Source organism: Panthera onca, chromosome X (genome assembly GCF_046562875.1).
Source record: "Panthera onca isolate mPanOnc1 chromosome X, mPanOnc1 haplotype 2, whole genome shotgun sequence".
NCBI lineage: Eukaryota > Metazoa > Chordata > Mammalia > Carnivora > Felidae > Panthera > Panthera onca.
In genome coordinates, this window is record NC_138357.1 from 110,282,551 (window position 1) to 110,303,314 (window position 20,764).

A 20,764-nucleotide genomic window follows, 5' to 3' on the forward strand; every position below is an offset into this window, starting at 1 on the left:
CTTCAAGATTTCCTCTTTGTTTTTGGTTTTCTGTGGTTTGAATATGATATGCCTAAGTGTGGTTTTATGGGTACTTATCCCCTTGGTGCTGAGCTACCTGGATCTGTAGTTTTGTGTCCATCATTAATTTTGGAAAGTTCTTGGCCATTATTACTTTGAATATTTCCTCTGCTGCATTTTCTCTTGTCCTTTTGGCATTCTAATTGTGTGTATATTTTGATATTATCCTACAATTCTTGTATGTTCTGAGATGTTTTCACTCTTGTATCTCTTTGTGCTTCAGTTTGTGAAGTTTCTGTTACCTTGTACTCAAGCTCACTGATTCCTTCCTGGGCGGTGTTGAGCCTACTGTGAGTCCATCAAAACCATTCTTCATTTCTGCTACAGTTTCAGTTTCTAGCATTTCCTTGTGATTCATCCTGAGAGTTTCCATCTCTCTACTTATATCACTTATTTGTTCTTAATGTCTGCTTTTTCCATTAAAGCCCATAACATATTAATCATAGTTATTTTAAACTTCCTGTCTGATAATTCTAACATCTGTGTCATATCTGAGTATGGTACTGATGCTTCCTTTGTCTCTTTGGACTATATATTTTTTTCTTTTGGCATGCCATACAATTTTCTTTTCCAAATCTGGACATGTCTCAGTTAATATCACCTGAGGTAAACAGGCCTTTATAGTGAGGACTTATGTTACTCTAGAGGAGTTGGGATGTATTTCATGTTTGCTGTGAGTATATGTACCAAAAGCTTCAAACTCCCCCATCGTCATTGTTTTTGTTTATTCTCTTGACTTCGGGCTTCCCTGTGTACTCCTTCACAGAGAGAGTTTGTGTCTTGCAGCTATAATCCACTATTATACTGGAACCTTGTTGATATGGTAAGATTTAGGGACAGCAAATGCTATATAATCTCCTGATGAAATCTCAGTCTTTAAGTGGGCTTGTGTGTTTTGGGGCTGTGACTCTCACAAATATTTCTCCAGGGGTAAAGTTTTTTCCCCATCCCCTACTTCCTTCCCTGGTCTGTTTCCTTGACGTCCTGACACCTGTGAACTCTTTTCCCCCACTTAGGTGAGACAGAAAGGCTGAAGGGGGCTTCAGTGGGCAGGAACCTAGGACAAAGTTTCAGAATTGCTCTCTAGCAAAATCTTCTCTAGACAGTAGGCCTTTCTTATGGAGGAAACTGGGTGGTTTTCATCACAATGATTACTCTTCCATCTCTCCCTGATAGACCTTCACCTTGGAATCTGGTGGGGTTTCTGGAGGTGAAGCCCAAGAAAGTGTGGGCCTCCCAATTCCTCTCCCTTTAAAGACAGTGACCGCAGCTCCCGGGAGTCTCATGCTACTCTACACTCATGGTTCCATCGATTTGTCAAAATTACCATTTAAGTGTTTCTACCAGAGACTTCTGCTTCAGGTAAGCAGATTATGTCTATGTCTCTATGGATGTGTCTGCCTCTACAGATTTTGGGATGACAGTTTCCTTGTGACCTCAGTTCTTTGATATGTCCAAGAGAAGTCATTGATTTTCAGTTTGTCTATGTTTTTCTTTGTGTAAGGGTGGGAGGGACCACTTCCAAACTCTTTACATGTTGAAGCTGATACTGCAGGATTTTCCCCCACCCCGCCCTTACTCTGATACTGATAGAAATACTGCCTCAAGGCCATCAGACACGGGGGCCACGCCTCACTCATGTATTTCTGTATTTCATGGCGGCAGTCTGGTGTAGTTGTTTTTAAATGATGATTTAGAAGCCGGTCCTGTGTTTGAATCTTTATTCCACTGCTTATTAATTAAGCCCTATGATGTATCAGTTATTTATCTGTGAAAAGCAGTACTGTTGACTAGAACTTTCTCTGATGATGAAAATATTCTTTACCTGTTCTGTCCATTACAGGCACGTGTGGCTATTGAGCATTTGAAAAGTGGCTATTGCAACTGAGAGAATGAATTTTTAATTTTGTTAATTTAAATTTAAATCAAATAGCTACACATGGCTAGTGGCTTCTGAATTGGACAGTGCGGGTTTAAGGCTTTAGAAGTATAAACAGTGGATGAACAGATATGCTATTTTTTAATTTTCCTTGGGTCATTCAAAGTGAAAATAGAGACAGATGTAATATTACACTATCTGGGAGTCTAAGGCCATGTCAGCAAAGCTTTTGGTTAATGAAAGGTAGTCACGGACCCTACGGGCACTTTTTACAAAAGGAGATGGTGATGTGAAACATGTGAATTGATTCTGGTGCTTGTTCTTTTCCCTTGGGAATCCTCAGAGGCTTGTTCTCTTGCTCTGGACAAACATGCATTCATTGCAGATACTCTGCAATTTGTGTGGCTTTAGGCACTTTGCACTTTATGAATTTTGTTTACATATGTATCTCCTTTTATCTTCTTACCCCGTGATGATATTGCTGGTCCCCTTTTATGGGGGAGGAAATCGAGACCCCAGATAGGTTAAGTGACTTGATCAAGGACACATTAATGGTTCACAGCCTCAAACCCAGAACTTCGGGGCTCTGAAATACTTATTTCCACTATGCCCAAACCAGCACTTACTGAACTTCACTCCAGTTCTACTTTACCTCTCTTTAACATCACTGACGTCAGACAGTAGTTGAAACTGAACATTAGCTGCCAGGGCCCTCGCTGCGGACACCTCACCTCTGGCAACCACAGAGCTGGGTCCTGGTCTCAAAAATGCAACGTGCAGCTCCTCTGTGTACCCACTGCACCTTCTGGTTTGATGTAAAGAGACTTTCTACAAAGGCAAATGGCAGGTCACCCTGTGTGGGAAGTCTTTGGGAGAAATTCTGGAAGCCTTGGCAATCGCACAGTGATGGTAGCAACAACATCCACAGTGTAGATGTGTGTGTGGGTAGGGAGCTTATCTCTCCCCCATTCCATCTTACAGCATCCTTTCTTCTGTTCAGCCATCTTCTTCTAGCCTCCAGCCCCCGGAGACAGGCAGTAGAGCCGGCCCCTCTGCCCAATATGCTTGCCTTGAACTGCAGACTTAAAAGGGTTGGACTTACGTAGTTCCCTTTGCACAACAGCTGTTACACTCTCGTTCAGAATTAACTGCTGGGCAAATATATTTTGCACCCTGCCTATATATGTGGACCAAGTTCTACACAGAGGGAGACTGTAGTTTTGGAATTAGACCTGGCAGCTAATTACTAAGATGCATTATAGAAGCGGCTCTCAAAGTGTGTTCCCTGGACCGGCAGGAACAGCATCATCTTGGGAACCTGTTAGAAATGCAAATCCTCAGGCCCCACCTCAGACCTATAGAATCAGAAACTCGGGGTGAGACCCAAAATCTGTGTTTGGACAAGCCCTCCAGGGGAGATCCGCTCAAGCTGGAGAAGCACTGTTTTACAGAATGGAGGCAATTAAATGGCCCTGAGTAATTAGTCAGAATACACAAAGGTTTCTCCCAAGCCACCGCTCTTGTCAGTGTGGTCCTCAGACCAGCAGCTGCAGCGGCCCTGGGAGCTTGTTAGAAGTGTGGAACTCAGGGCTGCTGTCCCAGACCTACACCGAATGAGAATATGCGTGTTCATAAAATTCCCAGGAAATTCGAAAGCATATTCAAATTTGAGAAGGACTGCTAATTGTCACTTACACTGAGGTTCGTTCCATTTGAAGAGTTCAGGCATAGAGAACCAGGGAGGCAGGGGAATTTTCTTTGCTGGATTTGATTTTGATCCTAAATAATTATAGATTTCTTTTATAACCCCATAAAAAGAAATTTTAGAAAGGAGAAGGTGGGGGAAATGCATTGACCTAAATGATTAAAACCCCCAGTCAGCAAAATTTTACATTTCACAGTTTCAAAGGGCTTTATGATGATCACTCTGCCTGGTTCTCCTGATCTCTGACAATTCCGGACACACTTTCCCTTTGAAGTGCTTGCAGATCTCCTTATGTCGGTGAGATTTCTCAGGGAAACACTCTAGTCATGTAAATTAACTCTCACCGAAATTGCTGGAGAATCCCTGTCTGGCTTGCTGTGAGGAGTGGTGAAGGAAACCTTCCAACAGGGGCCCGTGGCCTCCCAGAGCTTTTAATTCCAAAGACACTTCCCTGGGCAGCAAGTGAAGGCTTCCTTTGTGTGTGAAGCCCTGTCGAGTGGGAAGATGAGGTTCTGAACTCTGAGGAAGCATCTTGATGAGGCAAAATGCAATCCAGCCGTCCGTCCCCCGACCCTCCCCCCACCCCCCCGACCCCTGCCAACAGCTCTGCCTTCCTAGGAACTTAAGAGCTGCATGTTCAGCAGTAGGACGACGCCAGTCATCTGTTGAGACTCAGAGTCATTAGAGACCAACACATTGCCAATTCTAGTATTAAGAACGTAGACTGAGCACCCATTATTGCCTGGCGGATCAAAGACGAAAATGCTTACATGTGTATGTACTCAACAGGCAGTGATGGCTCTGGAAGCGCTGGCACACATGAAGGGATAACAGTCATTTTCAAGGCCAAGAGCAGAAATGTTAATCCACCCAGCGGAAGGGTGTTGTCACGCAGTGCCATCACATACCTTGTCTCGGTGCATCCTTACATAGGTGGGTGATGTTACAGTCAATGCACAGGAGGAACCTGCTTCTCAGGGAGTTAGGCAACTAACTCAAAGTCACATACTTAGGAAAACTGGGACTTGAGCTTGGCTTTTCTGACCCCAAATCCAGTATTCTGTTCACAACAGTGAAGTTTGAGCCTTGCTGCTCAAAGTGCGCTCTACTGACCCCCAGCATCACCTGAGAGCTCATTAGAGATCCAGAATTTGGTCGGGGGGGGGCCTCCCCAGGCTGAATCAGAATCTGTATTTTCACAGGATGTCCAGGTGATGTGTGGGCACATGAAAGAGTCCAAGAGCCAGTAATCTTTTACTCAGTACAAGCACCTGCCTAGATGCCGAACCAAAGCAAGAACCAAAACAAAAGGCAATAATGCAGGCCTCACAAAACTAAGGTACTGAGTATCACAAAGATTTTGGGGGGCACTTCTAGTGATAGTTCTCTAGCAGAGATGCATTTTTCCCCCTTGAGACAATTAGGCAGAGTTGGCACAGCTGTGGTATTTGGCAAAGTCATGGAGCCAAATGCCCATGGAAAATGGGCAAAGGAATCTCACCTTCAATGCTGAGAAATTAGCAGTTCTAGTGTGACCAAAATAAATCAATAGGGAAGGAAGAGCACATTTTCCATTCTACAAGCCATCAACCAGCAATAATTTATCAACTACCTGCCGCATACTCCACATTGTGGTAGGCTCTGGGAGAAATTTAGGAGTAGGAGACCTTGTTCCTGCCCTTGAAGAGCTTCCAATCTTGTTCAAGAGAAAGTATCACGTGACAATAGAGCAAATTATATAATAATGTATAGTTAAGCATTAAGGAATGTGGATATGGCCGAAAGCCAGATAGATTTAAGGAAGGGAAGGAGCCACGAATGTGGGAAGGTCTCATAAAGTAGGAGGCAGGTGAGTTGGACCCAAAGTAAGGAATGAATGCATTTCTAGGGAGGAGAGCAACAGGTCCATGTGTGGAGGTGGAGGTATGAGAAGCAGGCTGCGGACTTCTCTAGGACTCACAGAGAGAAGGGGGGCTGGATCCAGGCCACTCAGACCTGGGGGTTTAGCACAGAAAACCCCAAGTCCTCGTGGTGTCCCGGCCCTGTTGGGAATCATCTTTATTGCCATCCAGTGGAAGAACTGAAATCCTTAAAATGGCAGTGGATCAAATCGAATTCAAGAATAATGAAACATCTACGCTGGATCATTCTTGTCTGTAAACTTCATGGAGATGGGGTCATGGCCATTTTGTTGAGTGAAGGGATGAACATTCCTGAGGAATGTGAGCCCTAAGCCCTGAGATGTATAACTCTAGATGGGTGTGAGACATCTTGGGGCAGATGCTCTTAGGGCCCCATCCCTACCCTCTCAGCTCACGCTCCTGTGAGAGGACATGCCAAGTCCTCTCGCTCTGAACACCTACGACTCTTTGCCTGAGGCTTTTATAAAACAACAATTCTGTTACAGGGACACATATGGAATCTGGAATTGTCAAACCCTTATTTAGTGCCCCCGGATATTGGGGAATGAATATCCGGCTTCTTCTTCCACAGGTGGGATAGTTTGGACATGTGCTCTACAGTGTCCCCCAGAGTTCCCCAGTGACATGGGGCCCTAGATGCCCACAGTGGACACTTGGCTCCTGTGACTGGCTGCCTGCTTCTCCATTTCCTGTCCCCACTTTCTTGCCGAGATTTTTGGGTATCACCTTCCCAGGTACCTGCTTGCATTAAAATCCTCATCTCGACCATACTCGGAGCCCACAAGTTCAACTTTAAGTGGAAGACCTAACAGTGGGGATCTTTGAAAATACCAGAAACAATATTCTCAAGAGGATTTCTTAGAGAGCAAGAAGATAAAAATAGCCTCCCGGTTCCCTCATTGCCTCCTTTGGTTCAAAATATGAATTCTGAAGTTGAAGTCATGACACATTATTCAGGGCTTCCCATATAAAATAACAACTGGTGTTGATTTCCCTTTTTTTTTTTTTTTTTTTTTTTTTTGGTCTCTTAAAGGTTAGAGATTACTCACCTCCCCTGCTGGTCATTAAATCAGTCTGGCAGGACTCCTCGGAAGTTCTGTGGCCTTCCGGGCATGTGGCGGCAGACAGGCCTGCTTGCTGTGATGTGCTACCAAGCAGGTGACTTCAAAGGTCTGCGTCAAGCCTCTCTTGAGTATCACTTGGGGCTCACACTGAGCCCCAAAGTCAGGTACCAGATGGCGCATCTCACCATCTCACTGAGTCAGAGTTGACCAGATCCCTAGCACCGTGTACCTCCCTAGCTCCTGTGCCAAGGGGTGCTGCCCCCTCTCAGGCAGGGAAGAACAAATTTCTTTCAGCTTGCTTCTCCTTCCCTCGGGCTTTGTAAGGAATCACCAGTTAGATGCTCAGCTGTTCTGTGAGGTTCAGAAGTGTGCTGAGTCTTGAGCGGTTTGGTTTTGGTGTTAAGATTTGAAAATCATGCTTCTCTTACTCTAATAGAGCATCTGTTAAGATACTAGGAGTCACTAAAAAGGTGGCCTTCCTCTCACACTACTGCTTTAGTTTTACATTTCAGTTTAAATGAACACTTTACCCAGATTTGTCCCAAGTGCTTATCCACATGGGGAAGTAAGAGATTGCTCCCCAAATCTCGAAGAGACAAGCCGGGTAGGCATTTGAGAATACTATTTGCACCACGGAAATGTGCTCAGGAGGCAGACAACCTGAGAAGAATACTGTGCCTGGATGATTGGGATGCACACCTATGAAGTGAAAGGAGAATGAATAGTGATCTCTCTCTCTCCCGAATTTTCCCCTAGTGCAAAGATAAAATGCAAAAGGCAATTGGCTGGCCCAGCAGATGCATACACGTTGCCCTTTCAGGCTTGTGCTCAATCTTTTCTAAGACTATCTGCCAATAGAATAACTCACTGGAGGACCCGGGCTGCTCGAGTCGTCAGAGCACCTGTCACCAGGAAAAGCGCCCTGAAATGCAAGAGCAGATTCCAGCACCAGCATCTGCACAGACGCCCTTGAAGGTGGCCTCCAAACCCAAGGCTCTTTGGTCCACTGTTCCTCGGGGGCGAGCTCTTTCTTTTTTCATTTAATGTTCAGCAAAGCCAGGCAGATGGACCAGGCAACAAGGCATTGCCTTGTGCCTCCTCAGCAGGCCACCGCTCACAGGGAGGTCTCACACACTGTCAGGAGGAGGCCGGCCTCGTGGGTGACTGCTGCTGACGGCGGGTCAGGCCTGCCGACATCGACGGCCACGCTGACAAGCCTCAGCTTTGCCATCCCAGCAGTTGGACTGCATTCAGTTCCTCGGGTCCTGCTATGGCGAGATTTAGACCATAAAGGACAGAGGTGTGAGACACAGCAGGAGAACCGCATCTTGAGGAAGGTTACCCTGCACAATCTGATCTGTGCCCAACTGCACAAAAAGAGCATCTCCTCAGAGGTGGTAGTATTTGTCCCCGGCCCAAGTTCAGTAACATATGAACTTCTTGTTGGCATTCTTTTATTCTGTGTACTCAGTGCAGCTGGGGAAAAAATAAAACCCTAAGAAAGCAAGAGAAACACAAATGAACCTCTTCAAGCAGGGCTGGGGCCAGATAATTCTTAGCTGAGGGGTGCTGTCCTGTACGTACGGGATGTTTAACAGCATCTGTGACCTCCACCCACTAGATGCCAGCAGCAACTCACCCCCAGATGTGACAGTTAAAAATGTCTCCAGCCATTGCCAAGTGTCCCCTGGGGGAAGGGGTGAGACCCACTGCCTTCCAGGCTATTTAATAGTGTTAACTTCCTGTAATTGTCCCAGTAAAGGGGCTTGGAATACAGTACGGGAACTTCTTCACGTAAAAGACCAAAGAGTAAATATTTGTAGGCTTTGAGAGCCTCATGCCATCTCTGCCTCATATTCTTTGTTTTTATCTTGTTCTGTTACAATCTTTTAAAAACATAAAAACTCCTTCTGACCTCAAAGCTAGGTTGGAATGTGCCGATCCTTAGCCTATATACAGAGAGTGATGATGGCAGTTCCCACAATGATTGCAAGTGCTGAGGCAGTATTTGGAAACACTGGGGTCTGGATACTGCTACAATGTGTTCATGACCCTAACCTAGCAGTTATGCTGCCCTTCTTGGGAAGCCTGAAGTAATTAATCCCAAATTAAATTCTCTGAATCTTGTTTTGCAACCTAGTTCTATTTAATGTATTCAAACGTGAGAAGTTTAAATGAAATAGAAAGTCAACATTTGAACAAAGTGAGATTCCCCAATAAGTGGAAGAATGTCTGCATGGTGAGGATGTGTCCTTCCATTGGTTTGGAATAAACTATCCTGTGAGGGTCCTTCGAAGAGGACGGTGTACAAAGGAAATGCCCCCACACAATTCCCAAACTGAAATACGTTTTAATAGGACTACAGAGGTTATCCAGGAAGGAAGAATCCTGGAAAAAGAAAGGACTAGAAACTGCTTGTAGAGCCGTAAACATTTTAAAAATGTCATTGTGAAAATGCATGTCAAAGTAGTTTCTATGGAATTTTCTTTACCCATCACATAAGTGTCTGAGTAAACTAGGGCAAGTGCATTTGACAAGCTGTTTCTTGAGGGTTTACTATGTGCCAGGAACTGTGTGAGGCATTGGATTTGAATCCACCTGGACAGTTGAACGGTGCTCACATAGGAAATAGCTTCATCCAATCATCCAGGGATTTTTCCAGTAAAACATTTTAGATTTCTGTCTTTGTGCATTGCTAATTCCAAGTATCTTATGCTTTACTTTGGGCATTTAGAGTTTCTATATGTGGATTTTCACTGACACCAGACAGAATCAGTTAAGAAAATGTCCTTATTATCCAGTTACTACTGTTACGACAACACTATGAGATGGGCGTGAGACTTTAGTCAAGTATAGTTCATTTGGGTTTTAAAAATGTACATTTAAATCATTCAAGTAGTTTATCATATGCGAGGCAGTACATTATAGTGAAGAGTACTGGTCTGGGAGTCAAAACCCTGTCCTGCCCTGATTCTGTCCTTGTCTTCTTCCATGGATAAGTGAGTTAATTTCTATGGCGATTTCTCATCTGTAAAATGGGATCATAGCACTTATACCCTAAGGTGTTTACTGTATTTATATGTTTATACATATACATTATAAGTTATATACGTTGATACATATACATTTATAAGTTATAGAGTGCTATAAAGGTCATGTCACTATTATAAGCACTGGGTTAAACAGGTTCTTCCTTCTACATGGATGATTCTGGAATAAATCAAGCACTGTCTTGGTCACACCCCAGGTCAATTACCAACAAGACTTTACACTTCATTTTCAGCGATCAAGAAGAAACATATTTATGAAAGCTCATGAGGCACTCCTCTGAAATTTGCTCTGAGATGAACATCATGAATTTTCTGTTTAAATATAATAATGAGCTAAATTTAATCTTCTAGTGAAACGAAGACATTTAAAGACATTCAGAAATTAATGGTTGATCCTTTACCAGCACCATCAGGCCCCACCCACCTACACCCCAAACTACATCTTGGCCCCAGAGACTTCAGAGGAAACCACTGCTAGGGATGGTCACCCTTGTCATAGTTTGGGGTCGAAATCTATGCTGCAGACCCGGAGTGTGGCAACCATGTCACTTGCACAAATTTGAGAAAGCTCCTCCAAATGAGATAGGCTGGATTTTCAAATGTGGGTTGTTTTTTTTTTTTTTTGGTGATACTCTGAAGTATATTTAAAAAAAAATCAACCTGGGTTTTCACTTTTTGTCATCATCCCTCTTCTATTTTTGGTCAAAAGTAGCTGGACTAATAGCCTGAGAAGAAGGCTCTCCTTCGTTACATGGGTACAACCGCAGAGTACTATGAGGAGTAAGTGACACAGCCCTGCAACATACGTCCTCCGGTTTCATAATGGGGCCTGCGAAAGCCTTTATAAAGCCCTGCTTATGCTTTGTCCACTTCATTTCAAATGTGATGCCATTCAATGGGCAGGAGCCGGATGGCGTTGTGTGCAGTGTGAGCTGTCAGGGCCATCCTTGATGCCAGCAGCAAAGTATCAGGATAACACTAGTATGGGCAGAAACAGTGACACTTTCACTCTTAACACCTTTTGTAAAGGACAAATCTTCATCATGTCTCTAATGGAAAGAAAAAAAAATAATGATAAGTGCTCATTCCCACACTTTCTATTTCCATGACTACTGGAGGTCCATTTTTCTGTGCCCAGCTCCATACCTACCCGCTATAGGAGTTGGATGTAGAAAGAAAAAAAAGGATATATACAATTGAAGGCAATTCCCTCAGTTTCCTAGGTTTGAGTTTTTATAAACTATGTGAATTCATTTGACCAGACAGCCATCAGCTAGAAATGGCTTCTGACCACTATTTGACTTGGTTTTGATTTTCCCCAGACACCTAGCACATGAAAAACCATCTTGAATCTGAAAACAATTCACTGATAAGACCACTGTCCTTTAAAGTTGCCCTTTAGCCACGGAGGCAAAGACAGCCTCCCTCTCTCTCCAGTCCCAACTTTGTCAGACAATACAGTTTTCTGTCCTGAACAGATCAAAATCAAATAGGAGAGAAACAATCCTGTTGAAAAGAGATCTGATGTGCCTGTTGGTGTCTCATTAACCTTGAGAGTGAATGTAACTGGTGACTGCCCGTCACAGTGGCGTGACGGTTTGTTGGGAGGGGGGGAAACCAGTGGAAACATCATCTGGGGGGGGGGATACAGAGAGAAACATCTTTTACTAGATCATATATCAAAACATGGGGCAGCTTTCCAGCTGTCGGGACTGGCTAAGTTATAGTTTCTTTAAACCTGCAATGAAACTATTACGCGTTTTCTTGGGCAAGCATTTGGAGCAGTATTGTTCTGTGTGTCATATTATGTTCACTGAAGTACTGGCACACACACAAAAAACACTTCAATGTTGGAAGCATGATCATAAGAAAAGCAAATATTTCCGGACTACTGTTACTAAGGTTCTGTGATGATGTGTGTGCCATTAAAAATGTCACAAGCCACCCAACGTGGGAAGGTCCTGATTCCATTGAGTCCCTAGTCGCATTCCCCTCGTTACTAATTGCTGATTGATAACACATCAACAGATGGAGGAAGGAAAATAACATAGAAAAATTAGCTGGTCTCCAGGGATAAAGGGTTACCTATAGAGGAAAAGAGGAGAGAGTTCCCCAGGTTCACTGGTTGACTCCCCTTGGCATAAGTAGATTAGAAATCTAACCGATAATCCCAAATCTGGACCCGAGCCCCTCACAAAACCAGCACCTTTCCTGCCTCTGCCCCAGGGCTCTGGCTGCGACCGGTTCCTGCCGGCCCTCTGCAGAGGGGCATCTTAAGTAAACAAGCCCCATAATCCCCACCAGGGGCTTGTATGGAAACTTCTCACCTCTTTTTTGCTTTTCTCTGGGAAGGTCTCCACTTTTCCATCTCTAGTCCTCACTCCTCTGCTTTTCTTAGGAACTTCCTGAAAGTCACCACCATTAACCTCACTTTTCACATCAAATTCCCACCTCGGGCTGACGGCACAACCTGTTTCCACCAGTGTCACCCTCTACCCAGCTGCTGAGTTTCCTGTGCTCTTCTTAGAGCCACACAGCCTGGCTTCTGTCCTCCCCCTTCTGCCTCTGCCCCTCATCCTCAGGCCCAAATGCACCCAAATAAAAGTGGATTAATTGAATCTCTATTTTCCCAAAGAAGTTCCTGCTTTTCGAAAGAGGGGAGCTACTGTGAAAGACGAAATAACTGCAAATTACAGACATCATTTCCTACCCCAGAAGACAGAGATGGCCACCTCGCTCTGGGGAAGAGGGCGGAAGGGCAGCCCCATGTCCTCGCCAGGGAGCATACTTCCTTCTGGGTGGGTACGAGGCATTTTCATCAGCATCCCGCCTCACATTCCTTTGCCCCCTCCCGGCCCCTGCAAGCAGCCTTTCCCACACCATTCCGAAGGCCAGAGGAAGGGAGAAAAGAATGGGAGAGGGGACTCTGAATCGCCTCCAAGCATAATACTTTGTTTTCAAGTAGCAGGACTTTCCAGAATGTCTCCTCTTGTTCTGTTCCTTCCTGGCCGTTACCCCCAAGCCTCCCCACCCCCAAGACCACTGCAACCAAAACAAGCGCACCGACCACAGCACCGTGGCTGCCGCCGCCCCAACTGTTGCAGCAGCTGCCGGGGTGGCGGCGACAGTGGCGAGGGCAGGGCCGGGCCCGGACCCGGACCCGGACCCGGACGCTCCCCGCCCAGGAGGCTAGGAGGCTCTGGGCGGCCTCCGAGGGGCACGCGGTGCAGGGGAGCCCCTGCGGCAGCCGCCTGGGATGGTAGAGGCGGCGCTCTCAGCCCGGACCCCCGCGCAGAGCCAGCCCAGCCGCGCCAGCGGCACGGGCGGGAGGCTGCCCGCGCCCGCCCCTCTCTCACCTTTAAGATCAGGTCAGTGTGATGCTGGTCCAGCATGTTGGCTTTCTGGAAGGAGGTGACGATGACCCGGCCGTAGCGCCCGGGGGTCTGCAGGTCCGAGTAGAGTCGGTGTTTGGAGCGGTTGACCGGGAAGAGGCTGTTGACGAGGTTGCGCTCGATCTTGGCGAGGCTGTGCTGGGGCGCCAGCAGGTGCTCCACGCTCTCCTCGACCTGGTAGCGGCTGAAGCTGGCGCCGAGCAGGATGGAGATGAGCACGGGCGCCGAGGCGAAGAAGACCGGGTGACTGGCAATGAAGTGGCCGAGCCGGGAGAAACACGTCCTCAAGCCCCTGTGCAGAACCTGCCGCAGCATCCTAGAGCAGAGCGGGCGCGGGAGGAGGGCGAGGCGCACGCTCGGCGCGGGCTCGGGCGGCGGCGGCGGCGGCGGCGGCGGCGGTGGTGGCGCCCGCGGCGGCGACGGCGGCGGCGGCGGCGGCGGCGGAGGCGAGACCCGGAGCTCTCCCGGAGCCGCGGCACCACCATCGGGGAGTCCCGCGCCGCGCCTCGGGAGGGTCCCCTCGGGCCGGAGACACGCCCTCCTGCCCGCGGTCGCGCCGGCCCAGAGAGCCCCCCAGCCTGGCGGCCTCCGCGCCGCCCCCACCCGGCCCTACCCCGTGCGCCCTCCCCACCCCCCGCCGCCTCCCAGCCCGAGGGGCTCCGCGCGGCGGGGCCGCGTCCCGGCTCAGCGCGGGAGGGGCCCGGAGCAGCCCCCGCGGCGCGTCATGACCCCACTCACCCGACCCCCAAGGCCAACGACGGGGTGGCGCGGGGAGCGGCGGCGGCGCTATCTCGGGGAGACTTGCGCGCCAGCCTAGGAACACGAGGACGGAGAATTCCAGGCTACACCCAGTCCCCTCCCCTCCACGCGCTCCCCTCCCCCGGCCCGGCCGCCGCGCACGCCCTCCCCTCCCCTGTCCTCCTCCCGGGAGACCCAGAGATGAATAAAGAAATGGCCCTGATTTTCCAAACAAAAAGTAAAGAGTTCTCCCGGGGGGGCGTCGGGTGGACCCGCTCAGAGCCAAGTACCCCCAGAGGCGGAAAGGAGGAGGCTGAAGACTGCGTGCGCCCCGGCTCTCGCCAGGCTCAGGTGGTGGCGCGCACTGGCTGGTGCGGAGAGGGGGTGGGGAGCGAAGACGCTCGAACGTGGAAATCACGCCTCCTCTCAAGTAAGAGCCATTTAAATTATCCCCAACACTGCAGCTGCCGCGGGACCGCGGGGTCCGAGTGTGCGTCTGGGGCACGGCCGCCCAAAAGGCGTCTGTAGAGGATCGTTCTTCTCGCCCTCAGCGTCGCTCCAGAGTGTATTGGGGTTGGGTAGTTCTGCTGCGCGCCCCTCAACCTGCGCGCCCACCCGTCCCCCAGTAATAAAAGTGCTGGTACTGATGATCAGTCGGTGGAGCTCCCGGACTCCGGGCTCTCCGCCTTGCCTCCTCCTCCTCCCTCTGTCGTCACAGGCGGGTCTGGGGGACCTGGTGCGGCGGGGCTGGAGCGGGCGCCCCTGCGGGCGGGCGTAGAGTGTTCGTGAACCGGGAGTCTGTAGCGTTACTCCCCTTCTCTCCAACACCCCGCCCTCTCATTCTCAAAGGCGCAAGTGTGGGAGTGGGGGACACCTTATCTCAGACCTGGAGAGATACTGGTCTCCGAGCATGCCGAGCCGCAGGGGGCGCGGGGGAGCCCGGGGGGCGCCGACGTCTCGGCAAAGTTGGGCGTGTGCGTGTGCGCGCCAGCCTTGAGCTAGCAGGCAGCCACTGTGGTTCCCCTCGCACTCCCCCTCCAGAGAATTTCCCGAGAAGGCGGGCGCCGGCTTCGGGCCCGGGATAGACCTGCGGCGGCGGCGGGAACGGCCACGCACAGGTACAATTTAGCGCGTTTCGTTGTGCGCTCTAAGCCCCGGGGTCCATGCATTGCAACTCAAACCGAGCCGGATCTCAGAGCCTGGGCTACTGAGGCGCTCAGTCCGGCCAAGGGGGTGGGGACCGGTGCGCGGTGGAGGGGTCCCAAGGTTTTGCGCTTCGAGTGTTGGGTTTTCCCATTCCACGCCTCCAGTCGCTGCCGCTTGGCCTCCTAATGCCAAGGGTCAAAGGAGAGGCGGTGGCGACTGGAGGCGCGGTCCCTGGAGTGTAGCCCGCACTACTGAGCATGGACTTGCATACTGAAGCTGAAGAAAGGCGGAATAGGGAGAGAAAGAGAAGTACGGGGAGGAGGAGGAGGAAGAGCGGAGAAGAGGACAGGGAGAGAGAAATGGGTGGGAGAACGCGATTCAGGGAGGTGTTCCCTAATATTCCTATTCCAGACTCCCCAATGCTAAGCGGCCCTCCACTTCTCAAACTGAACTTGGGAACTTGCATGTTAGAATCAGAAAGTCTTGGGCTGGGAAACCCTCCTTTTTTGGTTTCTCTCCTCCCTTCCCCCACACCAGACCCTCCTTCCTACATTCCCTCAGCAACACCTGCAACTGCTGCGGTGCCCACCCCTGGGGCGCACCCGCTCAGCTCTGACTGCTCCCTAGGTCCTTCTACCCATCTATACTCTGGTCCACTTTCTCGGCCCACCCTCGCTCATTCCCCACACCGAGCTCTGTTTCCGAAGGCTCCCCCGGGCGCCTAGGTTCAACCAAAGGCTTCCAGCCAACACCTCCCCCATCCCCACTCCAGTACCGCGGTCCCTGGGAGGGACACGTTGGGAGGGGGCTAGAAATTCCCTTGCAACACTCCACTTGTGCCCTTCCCCCAACATCGTAATTCCTGCTCGAGGAGACGCCGCTGCTCTGCAGCGCTTTGCTGATTCACGATGATCGAGGAGGGAAAAGCCTCTTTGACTTGTGCCCCTGCAACTGGCAAGGCAAGCGCAAGTGGCTGCGAGGGCACTCGCTTCGGGAAACCACCCACCACTGCGCCGCCGAGGTGCTAAATGGCAGGGTGGATGCCCTGCGTGGCTCTCAGCCGGGGCAGAAGGAAAGGCGGAAAGGGCGGGGGGTGCGCGTGCGGTGGCAATGGGAAATACTGTGAGCCCAGTTCTTTGCCGCTGAGCTGGCGGCAGCTGGTGGGTGGGCACCTCTCAGGAGGCCTAAAGTCGGTCTTTGGCGCGGGGAGCGAACAGAGATGTTTCATGTGCCCTGATGCCAGCTCAGCGACAGAATCGGGAGAAGGGAAACCAGCCGACAGGTCTCCTTGGGAGCCTTTAACATTTTGGCGAAGCTCTTTTCATTCTGAAGTCTTTGTCCCTCCAAATGGTTCCCTCCTAACCTTGGCTCGCCCTCGTCCCTGGAATTTGGCCTTTTAATGTTAGCCCCCACGAAGGCCGAGGAGCAGGTGCCCCCTTTCTCAACGCCTGGGCTGAATCTTTGAGCGGGCAGAAACCCAGCGTTGCTCAGTTGGCGGGGGTGGGAGTGTTGTCCTCCCACTCGGAAAGGGCCCTTCCTTTGAGACCCTGGCATTTGCTTCTAGTCCTTTCTACTCTGTTCCTAATCGTCTTTGTGTATATGTGGGGGCAACTTCCACAGTCCCCGATTTAATTCAGAAACCCCCAATGGCCTGAGAGCGAATCTTGCTGCCACTTTTTACTGCAGGAAATTCAGTTAGTATTATCTAAATTGAGTTGGAGCAAGGACGGGGGAGGGGGGGGGGAAGGAGGCGTTGCCTCCTCCTGATTTGATTTTTCTTCTTTTGATTCAGATGTTCACAGGAGCCTTGCCACCACCAAAGACCTAGGTTTGCATTTGGGGCAATGACCTTGGGAATAGAGTTTCCATCAGTACATTCATAAATTATTCCTTTTTCTGATGAAGAATTAATACATATTAATTGTAGAAAATTTAGAAAATAAGAACTAGAAAAAGAAGGAAACAAAACGACACCCCTATCCCTGTTGCGCCCACCACCTTTCAGGGGTAGCCTCTGTTGATAATTTATTGTACACATAGACAATACAATACAGACATTCAGGCCGTTGGTTCCATAGCCACTAAGTTGAATCCATGCCCCACTACTTACTATGATACGTTGGGTGAGTAACATCACCTCCTTATGCCATACTTTCCTGTTCTGGAAAATGGGAATGATTAATAATACCTACCTCATAGAGTCGCTGTAAGGAATAAATTGGTCAAAAGATGCAAGGCACTTAAAACAGTGCCTGGTATATCACAAACACCTAGTTAATGATATTTTTCATGATTCTGGTCGTTCTTGAATATGTGTATGTGTGAAAATGAACATCAGTCCCTGCCATCCAGAAGTTGGCCTGGTATTACCATTTGGGACTTGGTGTTGCTAGGAGCTGCCCTGTTACTCACAACTAAGTTCCAGTGTTCTTCTTCTGAATAAAAACCATTCTCTAAAACACTAATGTCAGGTAAGGTCATTCTGTAGCTGTGATGGATCCAGACAAAATTAGGACCATCCCATAATCATGTCTGAACATAGGTGAAGCATGAACCTTGTCCAGATCCCCAAAATGATCAACTGTGCCCCTATCCTGGATAATAGGAGTATCATGTTTTTTTATTTTTAAAGAAATTGGAGCTTTAGTTTTGGTCTGGTCTTCTCTCCTAGATAAAGATTTATTAAAACACCCAGTCATAAAACTACCCCTGCTTCCTGACAGCATCCATTCCACAGCAAGCCCCATTGCCTTAAATCTTTCCCCATATTACTTAACACAAGCCCAAATCCTTATTGAGATGCTCCTCAGTTCCCCATGGTACATGTTCTCCTCACTAAAGTGAAAAATAAACCCAATTCATTCAACTGCTGGTGTGTTCTTGGTGGTCTTTGGCAGGAGGGCTTAGGCAATGTATATAAAATGCTTATACACTTTTTTTTTCTAAAATTGTAAGTTATAATAAACATTTTGTTTGGTAAACATTTTTTTCCATTAAACTGTAACCATTTTCTCATGTTGATTAATATCGCCATAGGACATTTTAATGGCTGCATAGAAGTCCATCAAATGGCTAAAACTTAATTTCTTTAACTTATACTCTATTGTTGGAAATTTGGGGCTTTAAAAAATTTTTTTACTGTCCTAAGTAATACTGAGATGAACATCCTTTGCATAAATCTCCCACCTACTTCTCTATTTTCTTAGGGTCAAGTATTCACCACTACATTTTAAGTAGACTGCTCCTAACAGATGACTCGGTAACTATTGTTGAATTGGAAGGGACAAGGGCATTCCTTCACAGGGATTAAATTTCTTGATAAAATACATGAAGCTTTGTCACTTGGGAGGGGATTCCTATCATCTGTTACGTTTGGAGTAAGCCTCGGCTCAGTCTTGCTCACAGATGCCAGAGGGATTAATCATGGCGTGGAGGGAGTGTGGACCCAAAACCAAAGCTTATTTGGCTTGATAAGGTTAGCAACGAGGGGCTACTCTTGGGTAGCAAGTGTGTCAAGCATTAGCTTTCAATCATCACACCACCGGTTTTTGCCTGAGAAACACAATATTTCCATGCATATAATATTAAATCTAAACAGTGCAATATCAACTACGAGATCACCACGCATAGTGAGATCATGCAAAGAATATTTGGGCAGCTGCAATTTAGGGTGGCACTTAGGACAGTGTGCTTATTATTACTTTATACTATTCCAATCTCGGTAACACTGATATTTTTGTCAGTGGTCGACGTTTCTGTCATCCTAAAAGATCTAGGTAAGATTTCTTGGAGAATGGAAACACATGCGTGGCAGACCAAAGGATGACAAGGGTTTTCCTTTAGAGTGGGGAAGCCCCCCTGGCAAACATCAGTGTTCCCTGCAGTGGGGATGTCTCCATGAAATATCTGCTGGGACTCAGCCCTGTTTGGACCAAGAAGCTGTTTTATACATAGCGACACTGTATTCCCTGATATTTTCCCCAAAGACAGTCGTCTGAAGATAGTTTAAACTTGCAGTTGAAGAGAGAACACGTGTGGCAAGTCCTAATAGTAGATGATCCCCATTAAAAAGTGTGCTAGTTGGATATCTGTATTTTTCAGGATTTTCCAACTCACTATGATTTCAATATCATCCTGAGCCTTTTAAAAAAGTGATCTATCTGGGTGCCTGTGTGGCTCAGTTGGTTAAGTGTCTGACTTCAGGTCAGGTCACAATCTCGCAGTTTGTGAGTTTGAGCCCTTTGTCGGGCTCCCAGCCTGGAGCCTGCTTCAGATTCTGTGTCTCCCTCTCTCTCTGCCCCTCCCCTGCTCACACTCTATCTCTCTCTCAAAAACAAAACATTAAAAAAAGTGATCTTTAATGACATAAGGAAAAAAGTCCTGCAGAATCATTTTCCTGAATAAACCTAGGACTCAATGGCTAAGTGAGGGATATTTCATGCATCGGTTCAGGGAGGGACATTTTGGAACACACCATTTTGGGTGTCTGTGTTCACCCAGGTCCAAGTCTGTGCTTTGCTTTTTTCTTCTAACAGAAAGCATGGCCTTACCTTCTCTTTACCTTCCAAAATCCTTCTATCCTTCAGTGTTCTCTGAAAATCCTAGCTCACATACCTAATAAGCTTTCTCTGACTGACACACCAACATTGATTAATTTAAGTCGATTAAGTAATTATATTTGAATTATCACTAAGTTCCTACTTTAGTCAACAACTAGGAGAAATGGAACAAAGGATTCCCTGCTCTCAAGGAATTTTTAGTTGAATAGGTTTGGATAAGTATACTGAGCATTAAAATGAACCTGATGGGGCACCTGGGTGGCTCGGTCGGTTAAGCATCTGACTTTTCATTTCGGCTCAGGTCATGATCTCACGATTCATGGGTTCAAGCCCACGTCGGGCTTCACGCTGACAATGCAGAGCCTGCTTGGGATTCCCTCTCTCTCTGCCTCTCTTCCACTCGTGCTCTCTCTCTCTCTCTTTCAAAATAAACTTAAAAAAAATATGAACCTGAATAAGGGAAACGCCAGAGAAGAGGTCACAGTAATGGTGTGGGGGTCTCAAAAAAGGCATAGTTGATATCTAGTTGGTCTCTAGTTTTAGAATACCTTTAGCCTAGAATTAGTATCTTGATTTTTTGAGCATCTTTGTTATCTAATGTTCTAGATATCTACGTGTTAATAATGTTATATGCCAGGTGTTTTTTTTTTTTTTTGATAGCCTTTTGATCACTTGGCTGGGCTGCTAGAGGATCCCTTTCTCTCCTCCCTTGGGATGATCCTGAAGTTTGGGGAAATCTTGAGTAATTCCACTTTCTTGATATCAAACTAAGTGCAACTCAGGCTTTTTTCATTAAGTTAAGTTAGCTTTCTTTCTGCTGCACCTAAACCAAGAGAGTTTAGGTACATTATTCACTTTCAGCACCAGGGACAGATCCATGTAAACCTAGTTCCTCCTCCCCCTTCCAGCCCCCATCACTTGTAAATTGTTTTTAGAGAAAAATTAGAGCTAAAGAGATTCTTTAGAATAATATAATGCAAGAGGTTGATCGTTTTTTCTAAGCCAGGCCAATTAAAATGGAAATATATTTAAATTGGTGGACCACTAAATCAATAGAATCACATTTAAAATCATGCCCAATACTTTTGCCGTTGTGAGGTGTTTGGGGAGGGGGACATTTAAAAATATACATTAGAACTACCTCTAAAATATAATCAGTTGAATTTTAAGAGTAATTGTGTGGAAAACTTACAGGAAGGATAGAACATGGGGAAAGAACATTTTAATGAGTTTTATCTGCTAAGTTTAG

At 47.5% G+C, this 20,764-nt stretch overlaps 1 protein-coding gene across 1 annotated transcript in view; it reads right to left on the bottom strand.

Moving 5' to 3' along the window:
- Positions 1-13,497, bottom strand: part of PTCHD1 (patched domain containing 1) — a 54,062-nt gene extending 40,565 nt beyond the window's left edge. Inside the window, exon 1 of the mRNA XM_081794156.1 lies at positions 13,037-13,497. Coding sequence (XP_081650282.1) covers positions 13,037-13,387 — 351 coding nt within the window. The 5' untranslated portion in view covers positions 13,388-13,497. The remainder of the gene's footprint in view (positions 1-13,036) is intronic.
- Between the last annotated feature and the right edge of the window lie 7,267 nt (positions 13,498-20,764).